The sequence below is a fragment of the Sorex araneus genome, chromosome 1, assembly GCF_027595985.1.
Source record: "Sorex araneus isolate mSorAra2 chromosome 1, mSorAra2.pri, whole genome shotgun sequence".
In the NCBI taxonomy this organism is placed as follows: Eukaryota; Metazoa; Chordata; class Mammalia; order Eulipotyphla; family Soricidae; genus Sorex; species Sorex araneus.
The window spans coordinates 2,070,819-2,092,828 of NC_073302.1; the positions used below are offsets into that span (position 1 = coordinate 2,070,819).

A 22,010-nucleotide genomic window follows, 5' to 3' on the forward strand; every position below is an offset into this window, starting at 1 on the left:
CCCTTCCCAGGCCGGGCCGTCAACCCTGCGATCCCTGGAGGGTCCCCCAGTAGCCCTTGGCGGCACATGCCGGGCGGAGCCCTGCGAGGGGAGGTGCTGGGGCCGCCCTGCCTTGCCCCTGCACGGCCTTCTGGCGCCTTCCCTCCTGCCAGCCCTGTGCCAGCTGCTGCCCGGGGGTGCTGGACTGGGGGCTCGCACCCTGCACCCTCGGAGCTGCCGGCCGGCCAGCCGGGTGCTCCCTGAGTCGGGGAAGGAAGGGGTGCTCCCAAGTTCCCACTGGTTGGGGCTCCGCACCCCTGGGCCGCAGTCACGTGCACCCCTGGGGAGCGGCGGGGCGAGGCCTGGCCCACTGCAGGGCCCGGGAGCCCACTGAGCCCTGGGCGGTGTTCTTGGCGCTTCCTGCCGGAGGGCAAGTGTCAGACACCCCCCGACCCTGCTCCCCGCACACTCGGCTGTGACTCGGGGGGACAGGACAGGACTTGCTGTCCCCAGAAAGTTCGAGTTCCGGGGACATCAAGGAGGAGATGCGGTCACTGGCAGGAGGGACAGGGCCTTAGCAGGGCAGCGGACCCCTCTGGGTGGGGGGTGGGGGGTGCAGGCCTTCTACGGCTCACCCAGCTCGCCCCCAGGCCCCTACACCCCCTGCCCCCCCCCCGTCCTGAGCACCGTCAGGTGTGGCCCCCAAACCAAACAAAATCCTGGGTAAGTAGGTGGCGGCCTTTGTGCGGGAGCAAGGGGAGGCCCTCCTGGTGGCAGGAGGCAGCTTGGGGGCCGGCCTGCAGCCCCCTGGCCTTGCGGTCCTGCCGCTCGGGTCCTCTCCCTCCCGAGATGTGCCGTGCAGAGCGGTGACGCCCCCTTAGCCCGGCGGCAGGCCCTGGGCCTCTGTCCCCCCACGCCGCTCCCGGGAGGGAGGGTCTCCCGGGGACACGGGGGCGCCTGCCGGCCAGGTGGGGACACCCTGACGTCAGGCCGGAGGGGTGCGGGGCCCGCAGGCAGACGGAGGGTGCCCTGGGTCGGGGGCAGCCAGGTGACGGGCCAGGGCACTGAGGCCACCCCGTGGGGGCTGGACAGAAGGTGCCAAGACTCTGGTTCCTGAGGGTGGGGCCCATGGCCGCTGCCCCGTCAGGACCCGCCCCTGCGAGGGGCTGTGACCCCGGGCCATGGCCATGGGAGGGGGCTCCTGGGGCGGTTGGGGGCGCCCGCGGCGCTGAGTCTGGCGGGGCCCCTCGCTCCCACAGCCTCTCGGAGATGACGGTGGACGACATGCTGGGCGCCCTGACGCGGGACGACTGCCTGCAGGCCACGCGCTGGGGAGACCAGGTGAGCTCGGGACCCCCCGGGGTGCTGTCCCCGCCGCCCTGTCCCTCTAGGCCTGAGGACCGTGTGATCAGTGCAGGCCAGGGGCCGTTTCCCGGCTCCCCGTGTCGGGCAGCCCTGGGCCCGCCTCAGCCTCCCGTGTCCGTGTGTGGTTGAGGTCGTGGTTGCGGACGTCAGGACTGAGCGGGCTGGTTCCGAGACCCCGGCCAGCCCTTGCGCTGGGCGCACGCGTCACTGTGTCTGGGACAGGCAGTGGCGGTGGGCACGGAGCAGCTGCAGTGCCCTCTCGGCCGGCTCCTGGCCGGGTGCAGCTCCGCCTCTGTCCTGGCACCGCCCACTCTCCTCTCCCGCCTCCCTTCGGCTGGCTGCCCTCGGTGAAGCCAGCTGCAAGGCGGGAACCCCTGCCCACTCAGGCCTGGGCCTGGCCCAGCTCGGCTCGGGGACACGGGCGTGGATGTGTCCAGGCTTTGGTGGTCCCTGTGGTTTAAAAGAAGAAAATGCGGGGGCTGGAGCAATAGCACAGCGGGGAGGGCGTGTGCCTTGTACACTGCCGACCCAGGTTCGATTCCCAGCATCCCATTGTGTCCCCTGAGCACCGCCAGGAGTAATTCCTGAGTGCAGAGCCAGGAGTAACCCCTGTGTATTGCCAGTGTGACCCAAAAAAGCAAAAACAACAACAACAAAATAAAAAGTAAAAGAGGAAAGTGCTGATGAGCAGGTAGGGCTTTCACTGACTTCACTTAGTTAACTTCGAGCAATAAGTTGATACTAGTCCCAAGTGTCGTGTTGGGACCGGAGCTATAGCACAGCGGGAGGGTGTCTGCCTTGCACCTACTGACCCAGGTTCAGTCCCTGGCGTCCCTTATAGTCCCCTGAGCACCGCCAGGAGTAATTCCCACCTGAGCACCTCTGAGTGTGACCCAAAAAGCAAAAATAGGGGCCGGAGCGATAGCACAATGGGTAGAGCGTTTGCCTTGCACGCGGCCGACCTGGGTTCGATCCCCAGCATCCCATATGGTCCCCCAAGCACTGCCAGGAACAATTCCTGAGTGCAAAGCCAGGAGTAACCCCTGTGCATCGCTGGGTGTGACCCAAAAAGCAAAAATAAATACGTAAATCGAAGTGTCACATTGCTTTACAATGAAAAGAACGGGGTGGGGTGGGGCTGAGCCAGGAGTAAGCCCCTGAGCATTGCTGGGTCGTGGGTGGGACCCAAAAAAGCCATAAATAAATATATAAAAATTATAAAAAACATTTTGGACCAAATTTCACTTTGAGCTCCAGGGTCCAAGAGAAACTGACGTGTCGTTGCTGCTGGCTCAACGCGGCCGGGCTCCTGCGTGTGCCCCTGTCCCGGCCCCTTCCTGCCTGCGGGGGGGCCCTTCCCCTCGGCGGGCGTCCGCCGGCAGCCCGAGCTGAGCGGGACGAGGAGGCGTCTGTAAAATGTATATTTCATATTTGGGGCCATGAAATATACATGCCCGTGGCTGGGTCTCTGCGTCCTCATCTCCTACAAAGAGAATAAATTGGATCCTTCAACTTGGCTGGGAGGCTCGCGGGGTCCGAGGGACCGTGAGGGCGAAGCCGCTTGGCAGCCGAGAGAGGAAGACAGGACCCGCCCGTTCAGGGGAAAAGCACCTGAACGTTGGGGCTGTCGGGACACGGGCTCAGGAGGGAAGGAGAAACTCGCCCTCCCGCCCCGGCCGTGCCGGGTTCAGGCTCTCCGGGCTCGAGTTGGTGGGTGGCTCCCCGGGAGCGGAGGGTGCTCGGGCCGGCTGTCCCCCGCTCCCCGAGGGGCGGGGCAGGGGCGCGGCGGAGACACTGACCTCCGCGTGCGGAGCCGGGCAGGCCCGCCGCGCTCGCTCCGCGCACGCTCCGTGATGTGTGTGTATGTGGAGGGTTTTTTTGGCTTGGCTGGGAAGAAAAGATACCTCATTTGAAACCTAAAGGGGGGCCTAAGAAAAGCCCTTTGTAATATATTGCCATATTATCACTAAATCCCCTGACAGCCGTGACACAGAAGCAAGTCACCTGTCACTTAAGCTTGAGGTCTCTTTAATTTTCTCCTGGAATTCGCACCAGGCTGTCTTTAATTTGAGGCCTTTATTGGAATTCTGAAACCTCTCTGCCTCCCTGGCTCTCAGATCTATTCTGAGAGCTGTTACAGAATGTATACAATAACCAACAGAGGGATTCAGAGGGCTGGAGCTGTGTTTATTTAACACTCTAGAGGGGATTCTCGTGCTTACTCGGTCCTGGCTGCCCGGCTTTCAATATCGCTTTGACAACCATTCTGCCCTTCTCATTAATTTTAAACAGTTAAAACACAGGAAAAAGAGGAAAAAGTTTTCATTATTAAAGTGCTTTACTTTTTAATAACAGAGGATTCTGTCCGCCAGGGGAAAGGGCACCCTCGCTAATTTCACATTCATATTAAAAAAAAAAAAAAAAACCACGGCGGGGAGGACGGTGGCAGTCGCCCGGCGAGGTGGCTTAGGGAAGGAGGGCAGCGGGGAGGTTTGCACTGCATGTCCTAACCGACGCGGGGAGGAAGGAGCCTGGTCAGCCGCAGTCGGGAGTGTCCACGGCAGGACACGGCCCCCGCCGGGCAGTTAGCCAGAGTCCCCTAACGGCAGCGATGGGTGTGGCTGAGCCGGGACAGGGCTGCAGCGGCAGCTGCCCCCCCCCCCAGACCAGCCGCTCCTGGGCGCTTTGTTCTCCCACAGACACACCCCCCACCCTGGGACCACTGAGCTGGGCTGGGGCTGCTTGTCCAGGGACACCGTGTGCAGGGCCGGGGGCACCACCACATTCCTGCCTGTTGAGCCGGGCCGAGGGGCCAGACTGACCGTGTAGCGCCCAGCGGTGCTCCTGCGGGCCTCCGTGCCCCACCCGCGTGGGTCCTGCCAGGCCCCTGCCCCAGGACCCCCCGGGGCTGCGGGGGGCTGCGGGGGGCCGCGGGGCCTGGGCTGAGCGGGGGCGGAGCAGGGTTGAGGCCTGAGCAGGCTCCCTCGGAACCGGCTTACGGTCAGGTACCTTAAATACCCGCCTTGGGCTCGGGAGGCTCCGGGCCTCGGCGGTCTCGCCCTGAGCGGGACTGCAGAGGTGAGTAAACACAGCCCCGCGCTGCCGCCACTCAGCTGCCGCGTCTTTGCGCGACGTTAGCGTCTGGCCGCCCCTTCGCTTCCCTGCAATATTGAGAGGATTACCCTCGTCGGCCCGGTGGCTCCGGTGTGGTTTTACTGTTATTAAATCTATTAGAAACTGCTTCATTATTCCTGACTCTGTCTCTCCTCTAATCCCCGCCCCCGCCCAGCACCCCCGCGCCCTCGGCCCCCCGGACGTCCAGGCGCGGGCCACGGTCCTGCAGACGGTGTTCGAGGATTACGTGCACGCCGACGCGCAGAGGGTCTCCTGGGCAAAGCGAGGTGGGTGACCGCGCAGCTGCCAGGTGGGTGCCCGGGGTGGGGGGAGCGCCCCCGCCCAGAGCCTTCGGGCCCAGCCCTGCGGTGCAGGACGGGCACAGAGGGCTTGAAGGCAGAATTAGCTGTTAATTTCGCCCTCCCCACGTTTTGTGCCGGTGAGGCTTTATCGTGGCTTATTCCCGGGCTCGAGCCCTGGGGTCTTAGGGATGTGTCTCCCCCTGCCTTGGGAAAGTGGGGAGGAGAGCCGGCTCCGGGGGGCGGGGCCAGGCGAGCGTGCAGAGGACGAGGCGCAGACCCCGCTCTCAGGGGCGCCAGCTCAGGGCGCAGGGCTGGGCAGGTGTCGGGGCCGGCCTGAGCATCCCCGGCGAGCAGGCCCCTCGGTCCAATGGCCCAGCAGGAGCCCAAGCGCTGGTGCCCAGGGGCTCCTCCCTCTGGGCGCCCTCCGGGCGACACCGACCATGGGCCTGGGGCGTCCCATGCCCAGGAAGGTGGGCCAGCAGGAGGCGCTGTGGGACGAGCTGCAGGGAGGGAGGACTGACTGGAGGCGGCAGCTTCAGCCACTCACGGGTCAGAGGGCACCTTCCACAGTGAGGGCAGTGCCCGGTGGGCACCGCCATCGGGCGACCCGCAGGCCCCGCTCTGTCCGGGAGAGGGCGCCCCCGAGCAGCCAGGCAGTGGGACTGAGCCGGACTGTCGCCTTCGGGGGCGGCCGTCTCGGGTCAGTCGAGCCTCGGGGGGCGGCGCCCACCTGCCCACGCGGGGCTCGCGGCAGAAGCAGATGGCTCTGTGCGCGCTCGCTGCTGGCACCCCGGGGTGCTGAGGTCCAGGAGGGCGCGCTGACCTCTCCTCTGGACAGGGGGCGCCCGTCCCCTCCTCTCGGAGCTGCTCCCAGGGGGCCTTCGGGGACTCGACACTCAGCCACTCGCCGCCACGTCAGGACGGGAGTCGCCGAGCCCTGCCGGCCGGGAGAGTGGCTGGATGCCGGCCGGCCGGGAGAGTGGCTGGATGCCGGCCGTTCGCGGCGCCTGTCCCGTGCTCTGGCCCTTCCCCCTCGCTTCTTTGCAGCTTTTAGCTTGGGACTCGGTGCTACACACCGGGGGCCGGAGCTATGGTGAAGCAGGTCCTGCCCCCCATGGGGTGCCTGGGCCCCGGCAGGATGCGGAGGCGGAGTGAGGTCCGGGCGTGGCCCAGGCGTGGTCTCAGAGTCAGAATTCAGTGCCAGGTGGTGCAGTCTCCTGTGACGGGCCTCAAGCTCCCTCTCGGGGCCCAGGAGACCCGGCAGTGCTGGTCAGCCCCTCCCCTCACGTGGCTTGAGGGAAGCTGCGTCTGCCCCACGGGCTGGTCTCCGTCCTCCCCTCCCCAGAGAGCAGAAGCCTGCAGGTAGCTTGGGGTGCTCTGGGGGCAGGGGTGAGGGGGCCGCGTGTGCTGTGAGACTGGACGGGAGCGGCGGGATGCAGGGCAGGCGTGTTCGCGTGTCTCCCAGAGTAGGCCGGGCGCTGGGGGCCGAGGTGTCCACGTGCTCAGAGCTGCACCCCGGGCCGTGCTGGTGTGCGTGAGGCTGGACACGCGGCCTGTGGCCCCGGGCCCCCGGAGACCAGTCAGTGGAGGACAGGGAGGGACTCTCGTGCAGACGCGTGGAGCGGGCACTGCGGCCGCGACCAGCCTCTCCCTGGGAGCTGGTCATGGCTCCCCTGGGCAGCCGCCCCCTCCCTCGCCCCTGGGCTGCCCTGGAGAAGGGGAGGCCCAGAGGCTGGACGGGAGGCCCAGAGGGTGGACAGGAGGCCCAGAGGCTGGACAGGAGGCCCAGAGGCTGGACGGGAGGCCCAGAGGGTGGACAGGAGGCCCAGAGGCTGGACGGGAGGCCCAGAGGCAGGACGGGAGGCCCAGAGGCAGGACGGGAGGCCCAGAGGGTGGACGGGGCGAGGCGTGAAGCTGGCGGTGTGGGAGAGCCCAGCGCCTCCCGCGGGGAGGGGTGAAGGCCGGCCGGGCCGGGGTCTCAGCAGAGGACGGAGTGAGGCCCGCCCGTGTGCGGCCACTCTGCGGGGCGAGCGGAGGGGCTGGTTCTCGCTGCCATCGACTGGGAAAGGAGTTCACTTTGCTCGGTAAACAGAGCTTTGACGGAGTCCCAGGGCCCCTCTGGAGCTGATCTGCTAAAATGACACTTTTTATTACTGTTCAGAAACGCCTCTCTCCAGGCGCTGCCGGGGCGTTCGGTGTAAGCTGCGGGCAAACTTGCCAGGCCAGCCGCACCGCAGCCGGGGCCTGGCCGGGAGGGGCGGCACCGGCGCCCGGGGCCCGCCTCACGTTCCGCCCCTGCTAGGGGTCTGGATCCTCCCCCCCTCCTGAATCAGAGCCGGGCTCCAGGAGAGAAGGCGTGACGGGCCGCGCCGAGGAGAGTCGCATTCCTGGGCTGCGCACACACACAGGCACACACGCATATACACGTGCATATGGACACGCACACACGCATATACACGAGCACATGCGCACACACAGGCACACACACGCATATACATGAGCACGCGCACACGCGTGCACACACAGGCACACACACGCATATACATGTGCATGCACACACAGGCACACAGGCATGAGCACGTGCACACGCGCGCACACACAACACGGCTCCCTGAGAGCCCTGGGCCCGGCCCCTCGAAGCACACACAGGCGCACGCTTCAGTTTGCCCCACACGCACAGTCACAGACACTCTGTTCTCACCCGTGCTCTGAGCTGCTCAGTGCCACTCTGCCCCCGTGCTGGGACGTGTACCTGGGTCTGAACCCCACGAGCACTTGAGGCTTTGCTCTGCAGTGAGCCCTCCAGAAGGGGACCTGCAGGTGGCCCGGAGCGGCCCCTCCGGAAGGCCCCGTCCTCTCAGGCAGAAGGACCACCAGAGACAGACCTCGGGGGCCTGTGGGGAGGTCGGGCCCCGGCCAAGCGAGCGGCCCCCAAGCCCCCGAGGAGGGGGCGGGCGAGAGCTCCGAGAAAGGGCCCTGGGGCCAGCGCCTTGCTGGGCCGAGCTGGGCCAGGAGGGGACCGACCCCGACCCCGTCTCTGCCCGCAGCGCTGCAGTCCTTCATCCGCGCCTACGCCACCTACCCGCGCAGCCTGAAGCACGTCTTCCACGTCCGCGCCCTCCACCTCGGCCACGTGGCCAAGAGCTTCGGGCTCAGAGACGCCCCCCAGAACCTTGGCGTCCCGGCCGTGAAGAAGAGGAAGGCGAGCCCCAGGAGGTGAGGCGGGTGCCGCGGGAGGGTGGGCGGGCGGGCGGGGCGCTGTGGGGCCTCCTCCCACCCCCGACCTTGGCGTCCAGGGCCGCACCTCCCCTCCCCCCCTGCACCCCCTTGCCCCTGCCCGCTCAGGGTGTGCGGGTCACTTGCACGGGGCCGGCATTGGGGCCGGCAGCTGGAGAGTGGTGGGCAGGGAGGGGACTCCAGCCCCAGCGCTTCAGGTGTGAACTTTGAACCTGACCTTGGCCAGTGTCCCCGGCTGCCAAAGGGAGGAGGAAACACTTGGGGCCCACCTGCCTGCCCTGGCCGGCCTCAGGGGTCACCTGCCCGCCCTGGCCGGCCTTGGGGGTCACCTGCCTGCCCTGGCCGGCCTCAGGGGTCACCTGCCAAGGCCCTGAGTGTGGGCAAGGACTGAACCGTCCCGAGGAGGTGGGTCCTAGTGTCTCGGTGGACAGGCCCTGCCCGCCCAGCCTACTGGACTGTCCTCCCAGGGTTCCCCAGCAGGGGGCAGCACAGGATGGGGCTGGATTTGGGGTACGGCAGTGGGGAAGGGCCTGCCCTGGCGTCTCCTGGCGTCGTCTGTGCGTGCACTCCATTTCCACGGGTGTGAACACCCAGGTGGCTGCCGGGGGCGGGGGGCAGGCGTGATCTGGTGACGCTCATGGGGGTCAGGACTGACCGGGGGGCTGGGGGCCCCCGACCTGCCTTTGTGGAGAGCAAGGGCTCTGCGGCGCGGGCTGGGCCGGCTTTGTCCTCGCCGAAGGCCTCCAGGGAGGGCGGGCAGTGGCCTCGCACCCGTGCCCACGCCAGCAGATGGCACCAGGCCCGTGCCCCTGCGAGCAGGGATTTGCCAGCCTTCTCGGGAAGAATGGGCTGATTAGGCGGCGGGAACACGGCAGGCCCGGGCGGCCTTTGATGTGGGACCGGCCCAGCGGGGGCCGGGCTGAGTGACAGCAGCATGTCACAGGATTACCGCGACAATGCCTGGTGCCTCCCTGCGCCGGGGCCTTTGCTCCCGCTCCCTCTCCCGCCGCGGGACGTGCTCAGACACCCCGGCTGCACGTGGTGTCCCGCTCGGGGTCCCCACCCGGCCCCGTGTGTGCTGGGGCCGTGCACCGTGCCCCGCCCCGGGACTTCTGGGGTCGCAGGAGGCAGGAGGCAGGGGGCAGGGGGCACGGGCCCTGCCCGGCCGTGGGGAGCAGCCTCGGCGTCCCTGCACGCGGAGTCCAGCCTCGCCGGTCAGAGGCAGGGCCGGCCCGGCCCCAGGGCGGAGTCCTCGCGGCCCGGGTGGGGGCTCTGTCCCCCCACACCCGTCTTTCTGCTGGTGCCGCGTGCCCGGTCCCGCCCCGGGCACTGCGGTGGCCCCACGCTCTGCCCGCACGGCCCCTCACCCCGCCCGGGGCCGGACCCCCGCACACACACGCCCCGTCTGCCCGGGGAAACCTTCCCTCTTGGGCTGTTGGGGTGTCTTGGCCACACTTGAGGGCCCCCCGCGGGCCTTGGGGAGGCTGGGGAGGTCCTGGCGCGCCCGCTGTGCGGCTCTGCCGGCCCGTCTTCCACCACCTGCCCCTCCCCAGCTGGACGCCCGCCCGCCTTCTGTCTGGCGGGCCCCTTCGAGGCGTCCCGTGCTGCTGTGACAGGCCGGGCCGTGGCGGGCACGTGCGGGGCGGGCGACTCGGCGTGTCAGCCCGGTGCCCGCGCCCCTCCCAGCCTCCACCCTGGAGCAGCCCCTGCTTCCCCGGCCGAGCCGAGCGGGCCCGCAGCTGGCGCTGCCGGCAGGGCCCTCGTCGTGACGAGCACCTGCCAGTTTCCCGTGGCATTTACAGCCTCCCTGGTATCACTTAATTAGCCGCGGCAGGGCTGGACCCGTGCCCACCCGAGGCTGCTCTGGAGTTTGCCACGCCCGTCGCCCTTCGTGAGGCGCAGCCGGACAGAGCCCGGAGGGCGCTGCCCCCGTCCCGCGTGTTCTCCAGGCTGGACCCTCCCCCGGGGCAGCCCCTGCGTGTGACCTACGAGGGGGGGGGTGCGTGGGGGCCCGTGGCCAGGCCCTGGAGTGGCCCGGGCGTGGAGTCTCGGGAACACGAGTCCCCCGACCCCGGCTCTCCCGGGCACGGCCAGGTGCCAGGTCGAGTCACAGCCCCGCAGGCCAGCGTGCCCGGCCCTACCAGGCTGCCCGGGAGGGGCCTCTGTCGCCTGCGCTGAGAAGGGCACCGGGGCGCGTGGCGGGGCTGTGCCAGGCCGCCCTGTGGCCCCCAGCCCCCCGGGGCTGCCCCCACACCCCGCTGGCATCCCCACAGCTGTGCCCTCGCCTCCCACGCGGCCAGTAGGAGGCTCCCCGCCCGGTCACCAGCCCGGCCAGCCTCACCGGGAGCCGCCAGCAGGGTGGGCAGCGGCAGGAGGTCCCCAGGCTCCTGACACCGGCCGGCCGGGCTCTGCCCCAGCTGCTCCCCCGCGTGTGCCTGGCCAGCCACCCGGCCCCTCTAGCTCATGCCACTCGCCGTCCTGTCCCCGAGCCCCTCTGTGTCCTGGCCACAGGCCCCTCGGCCGCAGAGGGCAGCGGGCCGTGTCTCTGGGCGCCTCCAGCAGTGGCCCCGCCCCGCCGGCCACCCTTCCTGGCACGGCATGGTTCCCTCGGGCCTCAGCCCCTGCCCGAGGTGCGCCGACCCCCCCCCCCCCCGTGGGTCCCCCCAAAGGTGCTGTCCACTCGCCTTCTTCGAGCTCTGGGCCCTGCAGCCCCCGGAACACCCCCAGCCCTTGGGGACAGGCGCCTTTGTAGCGTGAGGTTGCAGGGCTGTCCACAGAGCCCCTCCCTGAGGGTGAAACGGCCCCTTCACCGGGGGCTTCCACGGGAGACCAGGGCTTACAAGGGCCGTGAAGGGCTGGAGCACGGCGCCTGCCCCTGCGCCCCAGGTGGTCCCCTGAACCCTGCGGGCTGACAGTTCCTCCTCTGTGTGGCCCGGAAAGTTAAGATTCATCATGGGTGACTGGGCCCACAGGGTCTACCTCAGTACATTTGCGGGGGGTGCCGTGGGTGTGGGGCCACCACCTTCACCTGCTCGTCCGTGCAGGAAGTTCACACCTGAAGGAATGTTCTAGAGGCTTAAGTCCTGGGTGGGGGGTGGCCGGAGTGGGGTGAGATTCTCAGGGACTGAGAAACCTTGGGAAGAAGCGGTAAAGTCCTCTGCATCCTTCCGGAAGCCAGCGTGGAGTCTGCGTGGATTCCAAGCGGTGGCGTCCGGGAGGAAGGACGCGCGGGGATTTTCTGAACGTTCAGGGAAGACGTTCCCCAGCGGGAGCCAGGCGTGCGCAGGGATGGGCCGGCCTGCGGCCCGCGGCTGGGCTCCCCTCTGCAGTGGGGCTGCGGCCCGTGCTAGGAGGGGCTGGCTGTTGCTTGGAAACGGGGTCACTTTGGAGGGTCTAGCCTCGGAGGGCAGGGAGGGCCCCAGCACACGGCGCGCCCACCCGTGTCCCGGGCGGACCCATCTGGAGTCTGGGGTGTCCGGGAAATGTCCGTGCTCTCGGGGACCCGGGCCTCCTTCCTGCCCTGGGCCGACGGAGGCGGCGTCCGCCTGCTCGTCCGGGAAGTGGCAGGGCCACCGTGCAGCTGTCCCGTAGCGGCCACTTCTGTGGGAGCACCAGGCGGGGAGGACGTTGTGACAGACCTTCCGTTTTGGGGTTGGGGGTGTCGCGTTGAACCCCATCCCCGTTGCAGGCACCCACCCGCCTTCAGGGTGAGCGTGGCAGCGAGCAGGGGGCTGCCGGGGTCTCCCACAGCCGTTGGGGCTGGCACGGTTGGCAGCAGAGCCCAGGCTCCCGCGGGCACCCGCTCGCACCCGCCCTGCGGAACACGCAGCTGTGCCAGCGCGGCCCCAGCCCGGGTCTGCTGGGTCCTGTCGCTGCTGCTTCCCGTGTGGAAACTGAGGCACATCCTGGCCCTCAGGCATGCTGTGCCAGGCAGGTGCTGCCCATGCACCACTGAAGCCCCCCAAACCCCCCATGGGCCCCCCATCTCCGATCCTGCCCCGTTCCGGACAGATCACACGGGGGTGAGGAGAGAGCCTGGCCTTGGTGTCTGCACCCCGTACACGCACTCACACACACACACACACACACACACACGCGCGCGCGCGCGCATGTGCGCACGCGTGCTTGCATCTCGGCTCCGAGGAGGGCCCTGGCAAACACCGCCCGCACCCGCCCGCTGGCCTGGTCAGACGCAGTTAGGGGTCGGGCCTCAGTCACCTTCAGGGGTAGAGACGCCCCGAGTCCCACGCGTGTGCTCACGTGCCCGTCACCCTGGCTGACCCTGTCCCAGCCCCGACTCCTCTGGGCTCAGGTGCCAGGCCCGGTTGTCCCTCTGGGCTCAGGTGCCAGGCCCGGTTGTCCCTCTGCCTCCCGCCTTTTGTCCCCACAGGTCACCTTTAGCTTCTCTGATGTGTACAAACCCGTTGTGAAACGCAGGGGTGGGCACCGTGGCCTGACCCGCCCCTGGGCTGCGTGAGCCCCCACCCCGCCCCCGCCTCTCCCAGGACCCCCCAGCACTGCCATGTGGGGTGAGGCAGCCTCGCCGTGGTGGGTCGGGCCGAGACGGCGGCCCCGTGGCAGTCTGGGTCGGGAGTGTCCCGGGAAACGTCACCTGTGTCCAGTTGTTCCCGTCGCTGCACAGGGCGAGTCCGTCTCTGCCTGGACGGACCCGGGCCCACCGCTGGGCGTCACTGCCGCTCGGCCTGGGCGCGGCCCCGGCTCCCGCCACGCGCTCTGAGCGTGGAGTCGGCGTTCCCGGCCCGGCCCTGCCACCACGCACCTCATTTGCCGTCTGCGTCTGCCCCGCGCCGTTTCCCGGGAAAACAGCAGAGAACAAAGCCTCCCTCTAACGCCGTGATATTTCGCCTCCGCCACGAGAATCTGTCAGCGCCGCATCTGATCTTCCGGTGCAGGGACTACCGCAACAAGCGCCATTGAGGGGCGTGCGCGCGTGTGAACACGGGCGGGCGTCAGCCCGTGGGCTCGGGACGAGCCTCAAGTGTCTTTTCTCCCCGGTCTCTGCTGCAGGTCCGGCCTGGCCCAGAAGACGCCCAGGAAGCAGCGCCTCTCGGAGCTGCTGCGCTCGGAGTACGCCAGCGGCTTGGAGCCGGCAGCCAAGGCCGGGGAGCCCAGCCGGGCGGCGGGGCCCGGGCGCCCCGGCCCCAGCGCGGACGGAGGGGCTGCAGTCTAACCCGCCGGCCCCGCCCAGGGTCAGCATCCTCCCGGGGGCCTTGTGGCAGGACCTGAGGACGCGGGCGCGGGGGGCAGCATAGCAGGGTGGCCAGGCGGGCCCCTGTCCCTCCCCCTGGAGCCCCCGTTTGCCCCCTGTGCCTGCCCGTCGACCCTCCCCGGACGCGCCGGGGACAGCCTGGGAGCCTTCTAGGGGGACCCTGGGCCGCTAGGGCAGAGCCCCCAGCCGAGAGCTTTCTTAGAGGGAGGGGGTGGGGGGGGAAACGAGTAGTTTGTAAACGCAGAGAGAAATATCACTTAGTATTCTTTTTCATTTTCTTCTTTTTTTTGTTTCTGTGTTTTTGGGCCCCGCCCAGTGGTGCTGGAGCTTGGGGGGCTGCTCCCAGCTCTTCGCTTGGGGGTCGCTCCCAGCGGTGCTTGGAGGACGTGTGTGCTGGCCCCAGCCTTTCCCCCCACCCCGCTGCGTTCCTCACGCACACAGCCACACCCCCAGCTTGCACCTCAGACGGGCCTGGGCCACCCGGGTCCCCGCCACCCCCACCAGGCGCTCCCGAGGCTCGGAGCAGCCCCCCTCCCGGCCCGTGGGTTTCCCAGTGAGTCAGTTTGGACGGGGCGGCCAGGCTGGAGTGTCCAGGTGGGGCCACGTCTGCACAGCACAGCACACCGCGGGGGGGGAGGGGGGCTCAGGCCTGGGCACCCTGGGGCCAGTAGGTGCCTCGTGTAACCGGAAAGATGACAATAAAGCAAGCCTGCCATGTCCCGTCTGGTCCGTGTGGAGCCGTCACGTGCTCTGACGAGCGAAGAAGGGATCAAGCCCAGAGACAAAATCCAGCTGTGTGAGAAACAGGATTAGCGCCGCGATCACAGGCGACCGGAGAGAAGCCGCTTGGGGTCACACCCATGCACACCCCCTCTGCATTCCAGGGCAGTGGGGCCGGCCCCGCGCGCCCATCTCCGAAGGGGGTGGGGGACCCACTGACCCCGGCTAATAAATAGGGTTCTGCGATCTGGGGTTAATCAGCTCAGAACACGAACACGGATCTTTCATGGTGGCGCTTGGCGGTTCTGTGTTGCAGACACACGGAGCCGAGTTCGGTCAAACTCCCCCATGCAGTTTTGGGCCCAGAACCTCGGCCCGGGGGCAGAGGTCACAGAACTTGGCCCCCGCAGTGAACGACACGGCCCCGAGTGTTTCCTTGAGCACGGGACACCAGCACGCGTGCCCCACTGGTGCAGAGCCTTGGTGTCTGGGCCCGCACGAAGGGCGCCTACAGGGCCACGCCGCCAGCCCAGGCCCAATCCCCTGCACCCCGTGTGGTCCCCGGGCCACCAAGGGGAAGCCCTGAGCACTGCCCAGGTGCCCGAAAATTACCCCACTCAAAAAAAAAAAAAAACAGGGAACCCTAATTTCCCCCTCTGAGCCCCTGCAGGGGAGAGACCCTCTAGGGCAGGAGCACCCCGCGCCGAGTGGCCCCACTGTTCAGCACTGCATCCCCCGTCAGGCTTTCCTACCGCCTGCCGCCCTGTTGGAGAAGGGCCTTGGGCTGCGGGCCCCCCGCCCCCTCATCCCACCAGCCCCTCTGCGGGGCGCTGCGGGAGGGGGGGGTGCGTCTGCAGGGTGTGGCTCACTGGGGCGTCCCCCTCTACAGCTTGGTGCCTCCGGGTTTCCCAGGAGGCAGACAGGGGACCTGGACCCACGTTCTACCCTGGTCGCCCTGCCCTGGGGGCCTGGGGGCCTGCGCGGGGCCCACCATTGTGCCAGCGTGGGGGGTCCACCCCCTCCAACGCGTCAGTGATCACTCCCCCCTCCCGGCGCCCGCGGAGAGAGCCGGGAGCCCAATTTCACCGAGAGGCACGGGAGCCGGAAGCCAGCCCTTGCGAAGGTTGTAAAGTTATTATTACAGCTGGGAAGTGCAGGACAACTTAAAATAGTGTAATTATAAACTTGTCGGGAAGCCTTGTTCTTCATTAATGTCAGCTAGGAAGCCGCCTCTGCCGTACAAGGACGATTACATAGTTGGGAGCGTGTCTCGCCGCGCCCGCCCCTCCTCCACGCCGGCGAGTGAGAGGCACCTCCGTGCAAGTTGTCCTTTGATAGATTTTTAATATGATTTTAAAGAGTTTTGTTTGGTCTCATTCTTATTCAATGAGATTAATTTAAAGCACTTATCCCCTGGGTTTAAGTCAATCCATGTAGGATTTGGACTGGGTTTGTCGCTTGGGGGGTTTTGTTTGCTGGAGGCTAGCGGAGACTCCTTTCCCACTTCATTAACCCTGAGCTGGGGACTGGCCCCCCCCCCCGCCCCCCACCAGCCCGAGCCCAGGATTTACCAACCCCCATTCACATGCAAAAGAACTCCGAGCCCAGAACCTCGGCGACTTAGTCAGCTGCTGTGCACTTTGCAAAATTAGAATAATACCCTCCCCAGCCGCGGGAAGAAAGGCCTGGGGGCTGGGGGTCCGGGGGGCAGGGGTGGATGCGGTGGGGGAGGCGGTGGGGGAGGGCCCCCACCCCGCCCTCTCCCCGGAGCGGTCCTGCCACCCAGCTGGCAGGGGCCGGGCGTGCGCCCCGCGAACCGCAGCCCGGGGCGCTCGGCCTCCGAAGGTGACCTTGGCCCCTCGGACGTGAACTCGGGCGGGGAGTCGGGCTTACGCCCCCTCCCCCGCGGGCCGGTCCCCCCCGCCCCCCACCCCGGCGCTGGGCCCGGGCGTCCGCGTCGCCTTCCCGCGCGGCCCGGCCGCCGCCGCGCGTCCGCAGCCGGGGTGCGGGCGGCGGGGCCGGGGGGGCCGCGGCCTCGGGGTCCATCTGTCGGCCCCGCGCCCCGCGCTCCGGTCACCAGCTGCCGGCGCCCTCGCCGCGGCCAGATGAGGCGGCTCGGCCGGGGCCCGCCGCGCCGCCCGCCCCCGGCGCCGGCGCCCCCCGCCCGCCCCTGGGACCCGGGGCCAGATGGAGGGGGCGCGCCCCTCCGGGGAGCAGGGGCTCGCGGCCGCGGCGGAGGGAGCGCGGACGGCGCCGGGTCGTTTGTAAGAAGTTTATTTGGACACTTAGAAAAGCGCGCCCCGGGGTGGGCGCCGCGCGGGCCCCGGGCCCCCCGGGCGTCGCGGACTCACGGGCACGAATAAATAACTCGGCGGACACGGCGCGGGCCGGCGCGGGCCTCACCGGGGCTGCGCGGCGCGCGGGAGGACGCCGGCCAGCGGGGGCAGCGGCGGCGGCGGCTCGGCCGCGCCCTGGAGTCCGTGCAGGAGGAGGCGCGGCACGAGCGGCCGCTGCAGCGCGGGCGGCGGCGCGCTGGGCCCGCGGTACAGGTAGAGCGCGGCGCCCGGGTCCAGGTTGGAGACGAGGCTCTGCGGGTAGAAGTAAGGCGACGGGAACATCCGCTGCAGCGCCGAGTAGTTGCCGGCCTCGGCCAGCAGCTCCAGCCCCACGGCCGTCTGCCGCTTCCACTTCGTCCTGGGGACCCAAACACACCGTGCTCAGCCCGCGCCGCCCGGGCCCCGCGGGGCGGCCCAGGGGCGCCGTCGCCCGGACCCCACTCCCACTCGGCCCGGGGGCGGGAGCGCTGAGGTCCGGCGGGCCGGAGGGCCGCGCCGCGCCCGGGTGCTGCTCCGCGCCCGCTCAGCCCGGAGGGGGGGGGGTCCCAGAAGGGCCCTTCGGGGCACCCTCAGGGAAGGGGTTGAGGGCTGCAGGGACCGTTCAGGGGCGCGCGATCCCAGGAGTAAGCCAGGCGCCCCCCAGCTGCATCAGCTGCGGGCGGGGGTTCCGTGCTGCTGCGGGAGGGGCGGGGCGGGAGGGCCACCGGCCCGGTCCTGCTGCGTCCGCAAGCCGACAAGGAGCCCAGTGGCCTGTGGCCCCAGCCGCTCCCGGGAGCCCTGGGTGCACCTGGCCCATCCGTCCGCGGACGGACCCCCGGCCCTCCCTGAATTATTCATCTTAGCCATAATCGTGTAATTACTGTACCGCCCCTTAATTATTGATGCCCTGAGCAGTGGTCGGATCTATTATTCATGGGCGGTTCCAGGCTTGTTGTGGGACACTCCATCCTGGCGGCCGAGTGGTGGGTGCATTGTGCACGTATGTGCACGTATGTGCGTGCACGTGTGTGCATGTGTGTGCATGGATTTGCATGTGTGTGCATGCATGTGTGCGTGCACATGTGTATATGTGTGTGTGTGTGTGTGTGTGTGTGTGTGTGTCCCTCCATGTGACTGGCCTACTCAGGTGTCCAAGTTTCCATCAGGTAATGCATTTGGGGACAGAGATGGGGTGTCACCCCCTTGTCCCTGTTATGGGGGGCAGGGGGCTGTGCCCTTCCCTGCTGGGGTTAGAGATGGGACTCAGAGTCCAGAACCTGCCTCAGCCCCCCCCCCACTCCTGACTCCTGCCTGAGCTACAGCTCACACCTAGGCCCGGGCCCCTGGGGACTCGGGAAGCTGGAGTGGGGGTGGGGGAGGTTGGTCTGAGAGGGCGGTGGGCCTGGGGCCCGGGAGGGTGGGGGTTCTCGGGGCCTCGGTTTCCCCCGCCGCTCCCTCCGGGGCCGCCCCTCGCCTTAGGCCTGGCAGGTGCCGGCCGGCGCCTCACCTGCGGTTCTGGTACCAGGTCTTGACCTGCGTGTCGGTGAGGTTGAGGGAGGCCGCCAGCTCCATGCGGTCCTGCACGCTCAGGTACTTCTGCCGCTCGAAGCTGCGCTCGAGCTGAGCCAGCTGGTGGTCGGTGAAGGCCGTGCGCGCCTTGCGCGGCTTCTTCAGGCGCACCGGGGGGCTGTCCCTGGAGCTGGAGATCTCGCCCTCCTCCTTCACTGCGGGGAGAGCCGCGCGTCAGCCCCTCGCCGGCGGCCCGGGACAGCCCCAGCGTGGCCGGCAGGTCGGGGTCACCCAGCCCTCGGCCGGGCCGGGCGGGGGCGCCCTGCAGCCCGCATTTGTTAGGCGGTGAGAGACCCGACTGCTCCCGTCCGCTGTTTCCGGCTGGGGCTCCCCGCTCCCTCCCGCGACCAGCCCCGAGACCAGCCCGAGACCCAGACCCCGCAGAGCTGAGCGGACGTGGGCTGTCGCGTCTCTGTTCCCCCGCGGCGGCCGGAGACACCCACCAGACCCACCCCTCCGATGGAGCAAACTCAGAGACCCCCGTTCTTCCCCCCACGCCCCCCACGCCCTGCGCTCCCTCTGGCTCTCCTTTACGGTTTATCTCGCTATGAGCACTGTGCAGAGAGGGGTTCGCCTGGCCTGGCCCGTTGATCTCTCTCTACAGGAAACAATAATCCAGTTAATTGAGCCGCTCGGGAATGCGCCTCTTCGGCGGGAGCCCGTGGCAGGGTGGGTGGGGACCTGGGGCCGAGGGGCGGAGAGGCAGAGCAGGGCGAGGGGCACTGCAGAGGGACCCCCGCGGCCCCGGGCGCCAGCTCTCCTGGTCAGGAGGGTGCAGGCTTGCTGGGGTGTGGCGGGCTCGGGAGATTATTTCTGTCCCAGCCGGGTGCCATTGGACCGAGCGCGGACCCCAGGAGCCTCATTCACCCTGGGTTTGCCGTGTGAGGGGACCCCCTTTCCAGATCGTGCTCTCTCCTCACTGAGGCGGGTGCGAGGTGTGTGCCCGTCGGGCGTGTGGTGTCACCACGAACAGGTTGGTCCCGGCTCCCTCGAACCCCTGTCGGGCGCAGGGCACAATCTCGGCTCTGCTGGGGGTGGAGGCTCGGCCTCTGTCCAGAGGGAACAGCTCAGTGGACTGTCGCAGGCTCTGTCTGCACGCCGGCACCTCAGATCAAGGCCGGTTTAGGGACGGGCTGAGCGAAATAGAGCGGGGACGGCGCTTCCCATGCACTCGGCCGATCCGGGTTCGATCCCCGGCACCCAATATGGTCCCCAAGCCCTACGCTACAGGGCTGAACCCCAATGCTGGCCCAGGAATGACCCCTGAACATCACTGAGTGTGGCCCCAAAAAAACGTGCTCGAGGAGCCTCAAGGCTAGAAATGCCTGGTCAGGGAGGGGGTGCACTGGCCTCCCCCAAGCCCTGCTTAGGACAGACGACTTGCAGCTGGGGAGGTGTGAGCGGACAGAGCTGTGGGCCCGAATCCCAGGGGCCAGAACCTGCTGGTCTCTGCTTCTTAAGTCATGCTCCAGAAGCCTCCTCCTCCTCCTCCTCCTCCTCCCTCTCCCCCCTCTCCCTCCTCCTCCTCCTCCTCCTCCTCTTCATCCTCCTCCTCCTCTTTCCTTCTTCCCTCCTCCCTCCTCCTCCTATACCTCCTCCTCCTCTTCCTCCTTTTTCTTCTTTTCCTCCTCCTCCTCCTTCTCTCCTCCTTTTCCTCCTCCTCCTCCTCTTCTTCCTCCTCCTTCTCCTCCTTTTCCAGATCTCTGCAGTGTTCCCCTCTTCCACCTGAACTTGAGGGTGGAAAGGCAGCCCCGTTCCCCCCCTCACCAGACCCGGTGCAGTACAGGGCCCCGGCCTCCCCTGGCCAAATATCCCCAGGGACAGAAGGACATTAACGTCCCCATGGTCTTAGACTCTTCAACGGAACCTCCTGTCAAAAACCGGCCTGGCCACCCCTGCCACAGAGAAGGCAGAGCCAGAGGCCGAGGCCAACTCTGCGGGCGGCCAGCCTGGGCTGCCCGGCACAACCCTCCAAACCTGGGTATTGTTGCTGAGAATATAAGTAATAAAACATGAGATCATAAATCAGCAGGACCCGCTCCCGTCCTGCACCCGCACCTGCCTTTCCCAGGGCGAATGGTCTGTGGGGAGGGTGTCATCTAGGGGTGACTCTGGGTGCTCCCCGCCAGGAAGGCAGCCCTGTGTGGCTGGAGGGGGCTGAGGTTTTGGGGGACCAAGGGACAGGACGAAGGCATAGGCGAGGCCCCAAATGCGTTTTGGTTTAAGGTTAGGGTGCTGGGCAGAGGCCAGCGTTTCGTGCTGGACAAGGTGGCCACTAGGAGCCATGGGGCTTCTTAACGGAAAAAAAAAAAAAGAAGAAGGGGAAGAAGTAGAAAAAAACGAAGTTGGCTTTTGAGGGAAGTTTTGTCTCACGGAAAGGGTTCCAGGCAGGACCGGGGCGGGAGGCGGCCCTGAGCACTCTGCCTACGCCCAGCCAGGGGGAGGACGCGGCCGGGGGGCACTGGGGGCAGGGACCCCAGAAAGGACCTTTCTCTTCTTCCCTTCCTCCTCCCCACCCCACCTCTCAGGTTAAGGGGAAAAAAGGGACAAGATTCAGGATGGGGTTGGGGGTGGGCAAGGCCAGTATAGCGCGGCCCCCTGGAGAGAGGGGCTGCCGCGAGGGTCTCGGAGCCCGTCTGAAGCTGGAGCTCCAGGCAATGCCCGTCAGGTCCAGTGAGAGCCGCCGGGTGGGCCGGGCGCGACCCCCACGCCCGCCGCCCGCTGCTGCTCGTTCAGTCTGGAAATGCGATCCCGGCGAGAACCGGGCTGTCCTCGGCGGCGAGCTGCTCTTTCCCTCCCTCCCGCGGGCGCCGGGAAGCGGAGCCCCCGGGGCCCTCCCGGCTTCTGAAAGGTCATTTCCCCGGGAGACCCGGCTCACGGAGACCCTGCCCTCCGCACAGCACCCCGAAAAGCGAAAGTTGGGAAAGTTTGCATCGTGGATTTGGGGCCCGCAGCACCCGGCTCCCCGTGACCTCGCTCCTGGACAGGCTCTTTGTTGCTGGAGGGCCTGGCCGCAGGGCTTCCAAGGGTCCCCTCGGCCCCACCTCTCAGCCGGCCCGGGAGCCGCGCTAGGGAGCATTCTGGCAAGTTCCAACACCCATTTTGTTTTGTTTTGTTTAGGAATATCGTCCCCCCCCCGCACCGTGCCCCCCTCCTGCTCTCCTACCTTTGTATTCAGAGTCCGACGAGACGTTGCTGCCACTTTTGTCCAGCTTGTCTCGAAAGTCCCCTGTGGCCTTGGCCACCAGCCGGCCCCCAGGCTCAGGGGCCGCGGGCTGCCCGCTGCTGGAGTAGGGGGCGCAGGCCGCCAGTGGCTTGCAGTCGGCGAGGATGTCCCTGATCAGGAAGGAGGAGGTCACCGTGCGCGACTGGGCAGTCCCCGAGAGCTGGCCGGGCTGCAGGTGGGGGTCCAGCGCGGGACCCGGGGCTCCGCCGGCGCGCGGCGCCCCCGCCTCCAGGCAGTCCGGTCCGGGCGAGGCCGGCGAAGAGCAGGAGCTGCCGCTCTCGGAGCGCGGGCTCAGCTCCAGGGGCGAGCGGCAGCCGCGCAGCAAGGGGTCCCCCTTGGGAAGGGCGGGGCTGCCCGCTCGGTGGGAGAGGATGGAGTCGATCCCAAAGCCATTGGCGCCTTCCATCTCCGCGCCGGGACGCTTCCTCCCCGCTCCCCGCCCGCGCGGGCCCTAGCCGCGGGCCCTAGCCATGGGGGTGGCCGGCGGGGAGCCCGCGGGCACCTTGGACCGAGTTCAGCCTTGGGGCAGCCGGGGCGCGCGGGCCCAGCCTCTGCGCATTAGATCCGAAAGCGCCTTCGCGTCTCGCCCCGCGCCGCCGAGCCGAGGGGGGGCGGTGGGAGTGTCGGGGAGGCGCGGGAGGCGGCGAGGGGCCGAGCCCGGCGCCCGTGGGCGCGCGGAGCCGGCGGGGCGCGGGACGAGCCGCGCGCGCGGGCGCGTCAGCACCTCGGAGAGCGGCGGCCCGAGCGCATCGCGGCGCCTGGTCCAGCCCGCGCCGCCGCCCCCGGCTGTCAAAAATGAACTTGTGTCACTTTTACTTTGCGCCTGGGTGGTTTTTTTTTTTTTTTTTTGGTTGTTTGTTTCTATCCTCCCCCCCCTCCGTTGTGTGTGTGTGTATGTGTGTGTGTGTGTGTGTGTGTGTGTGTGTGTGTGTGTGTTTTAAGGGCCCTCACCC

The 22,010-nt window shown here is 67.9% G+C and overlaps 2 protein-coding genes across 2 annotated transcripts in view; one reads left to right on the plus strand and one right to left on the minus strand.

The window, feature by feature from the left end:
* Positions 1-13,942, plus strand: part of DDX31 (DEAD-box helicase 31) — a 38,360-nt gene extending 24,418 nt beyond the window's left edge. Inside the window, exons 17-20 of the mRNA XM_055123879.1 lie at positions 1,239-1,320; positions 4,634-4,745; positions 7,808-7,976; positions 13,026-13,942. Of these exons, the coding sequence (XP_054979854.1) occupies positions 1,239-1,320; positions 4,634-4,745; positions 7,808-7,976; positions 13,026-13,188 (526 nt within the window). The 3' untranslated portion in view covers positions 13,189-13,942. The remainder of the gene's footprint in view (positions 1-1,238; positions 1,321-4,633; positions 4,746-7,807; positions 7,977-13,025) is intronic.
* A 2,198-nt stretch (positions 13,943-16,140) lies between these two features.
* On the minus strand, positions 16,141-21,850 carry BARHL1 (BarH like homeobox 1). Its single transcript, XM_004613437.2, has 3 exons — positions 20,998-21,850; positions 17,770-17,986; positions 16,141-16,641 (listed from the first exon to the last, which is right to left on the minus strand). The coding sequence occupies exons 1-3, from the start codon at positions 21,461-21,463 to the stop codon at positions 16,347-16,349; spliced, it is 978 nt and encodes a 325-aa protein (XP_004613494.2). The 5' UTR covers positions 21,464-21,850; the 3' UTR covers positions 16,141-16,346.
* Between the last annotated feature and the right edge of the window lie 160 nt (positions 21,851-22,010).

Bases quoted from the DNA above. Each gene is read 5' to 3' on its own strand.
- BARHL1 (XM_004613437.2), bottom strand. From the start codon at position 21,463: ATGGAAGGCGCCAATGGCTTTGGGATCGACTCCATCCTCTCCCACCGA. The intron at 17,987-20,997 runs GTAGGAGAGCAG...CTCTCCCCGCAG, and splicing joins GTCGGACTCTGAATACAAAG to TGAAGGAGGAGGGCGAGATC. The intron at 16,642-17,769 runs GTGAGGCGCCGG...TTGGGTCCCCAG, and splicing joins ACCTGGTACCAGAACCGCAG to GACGAAGTGGAAGCGGCAGA.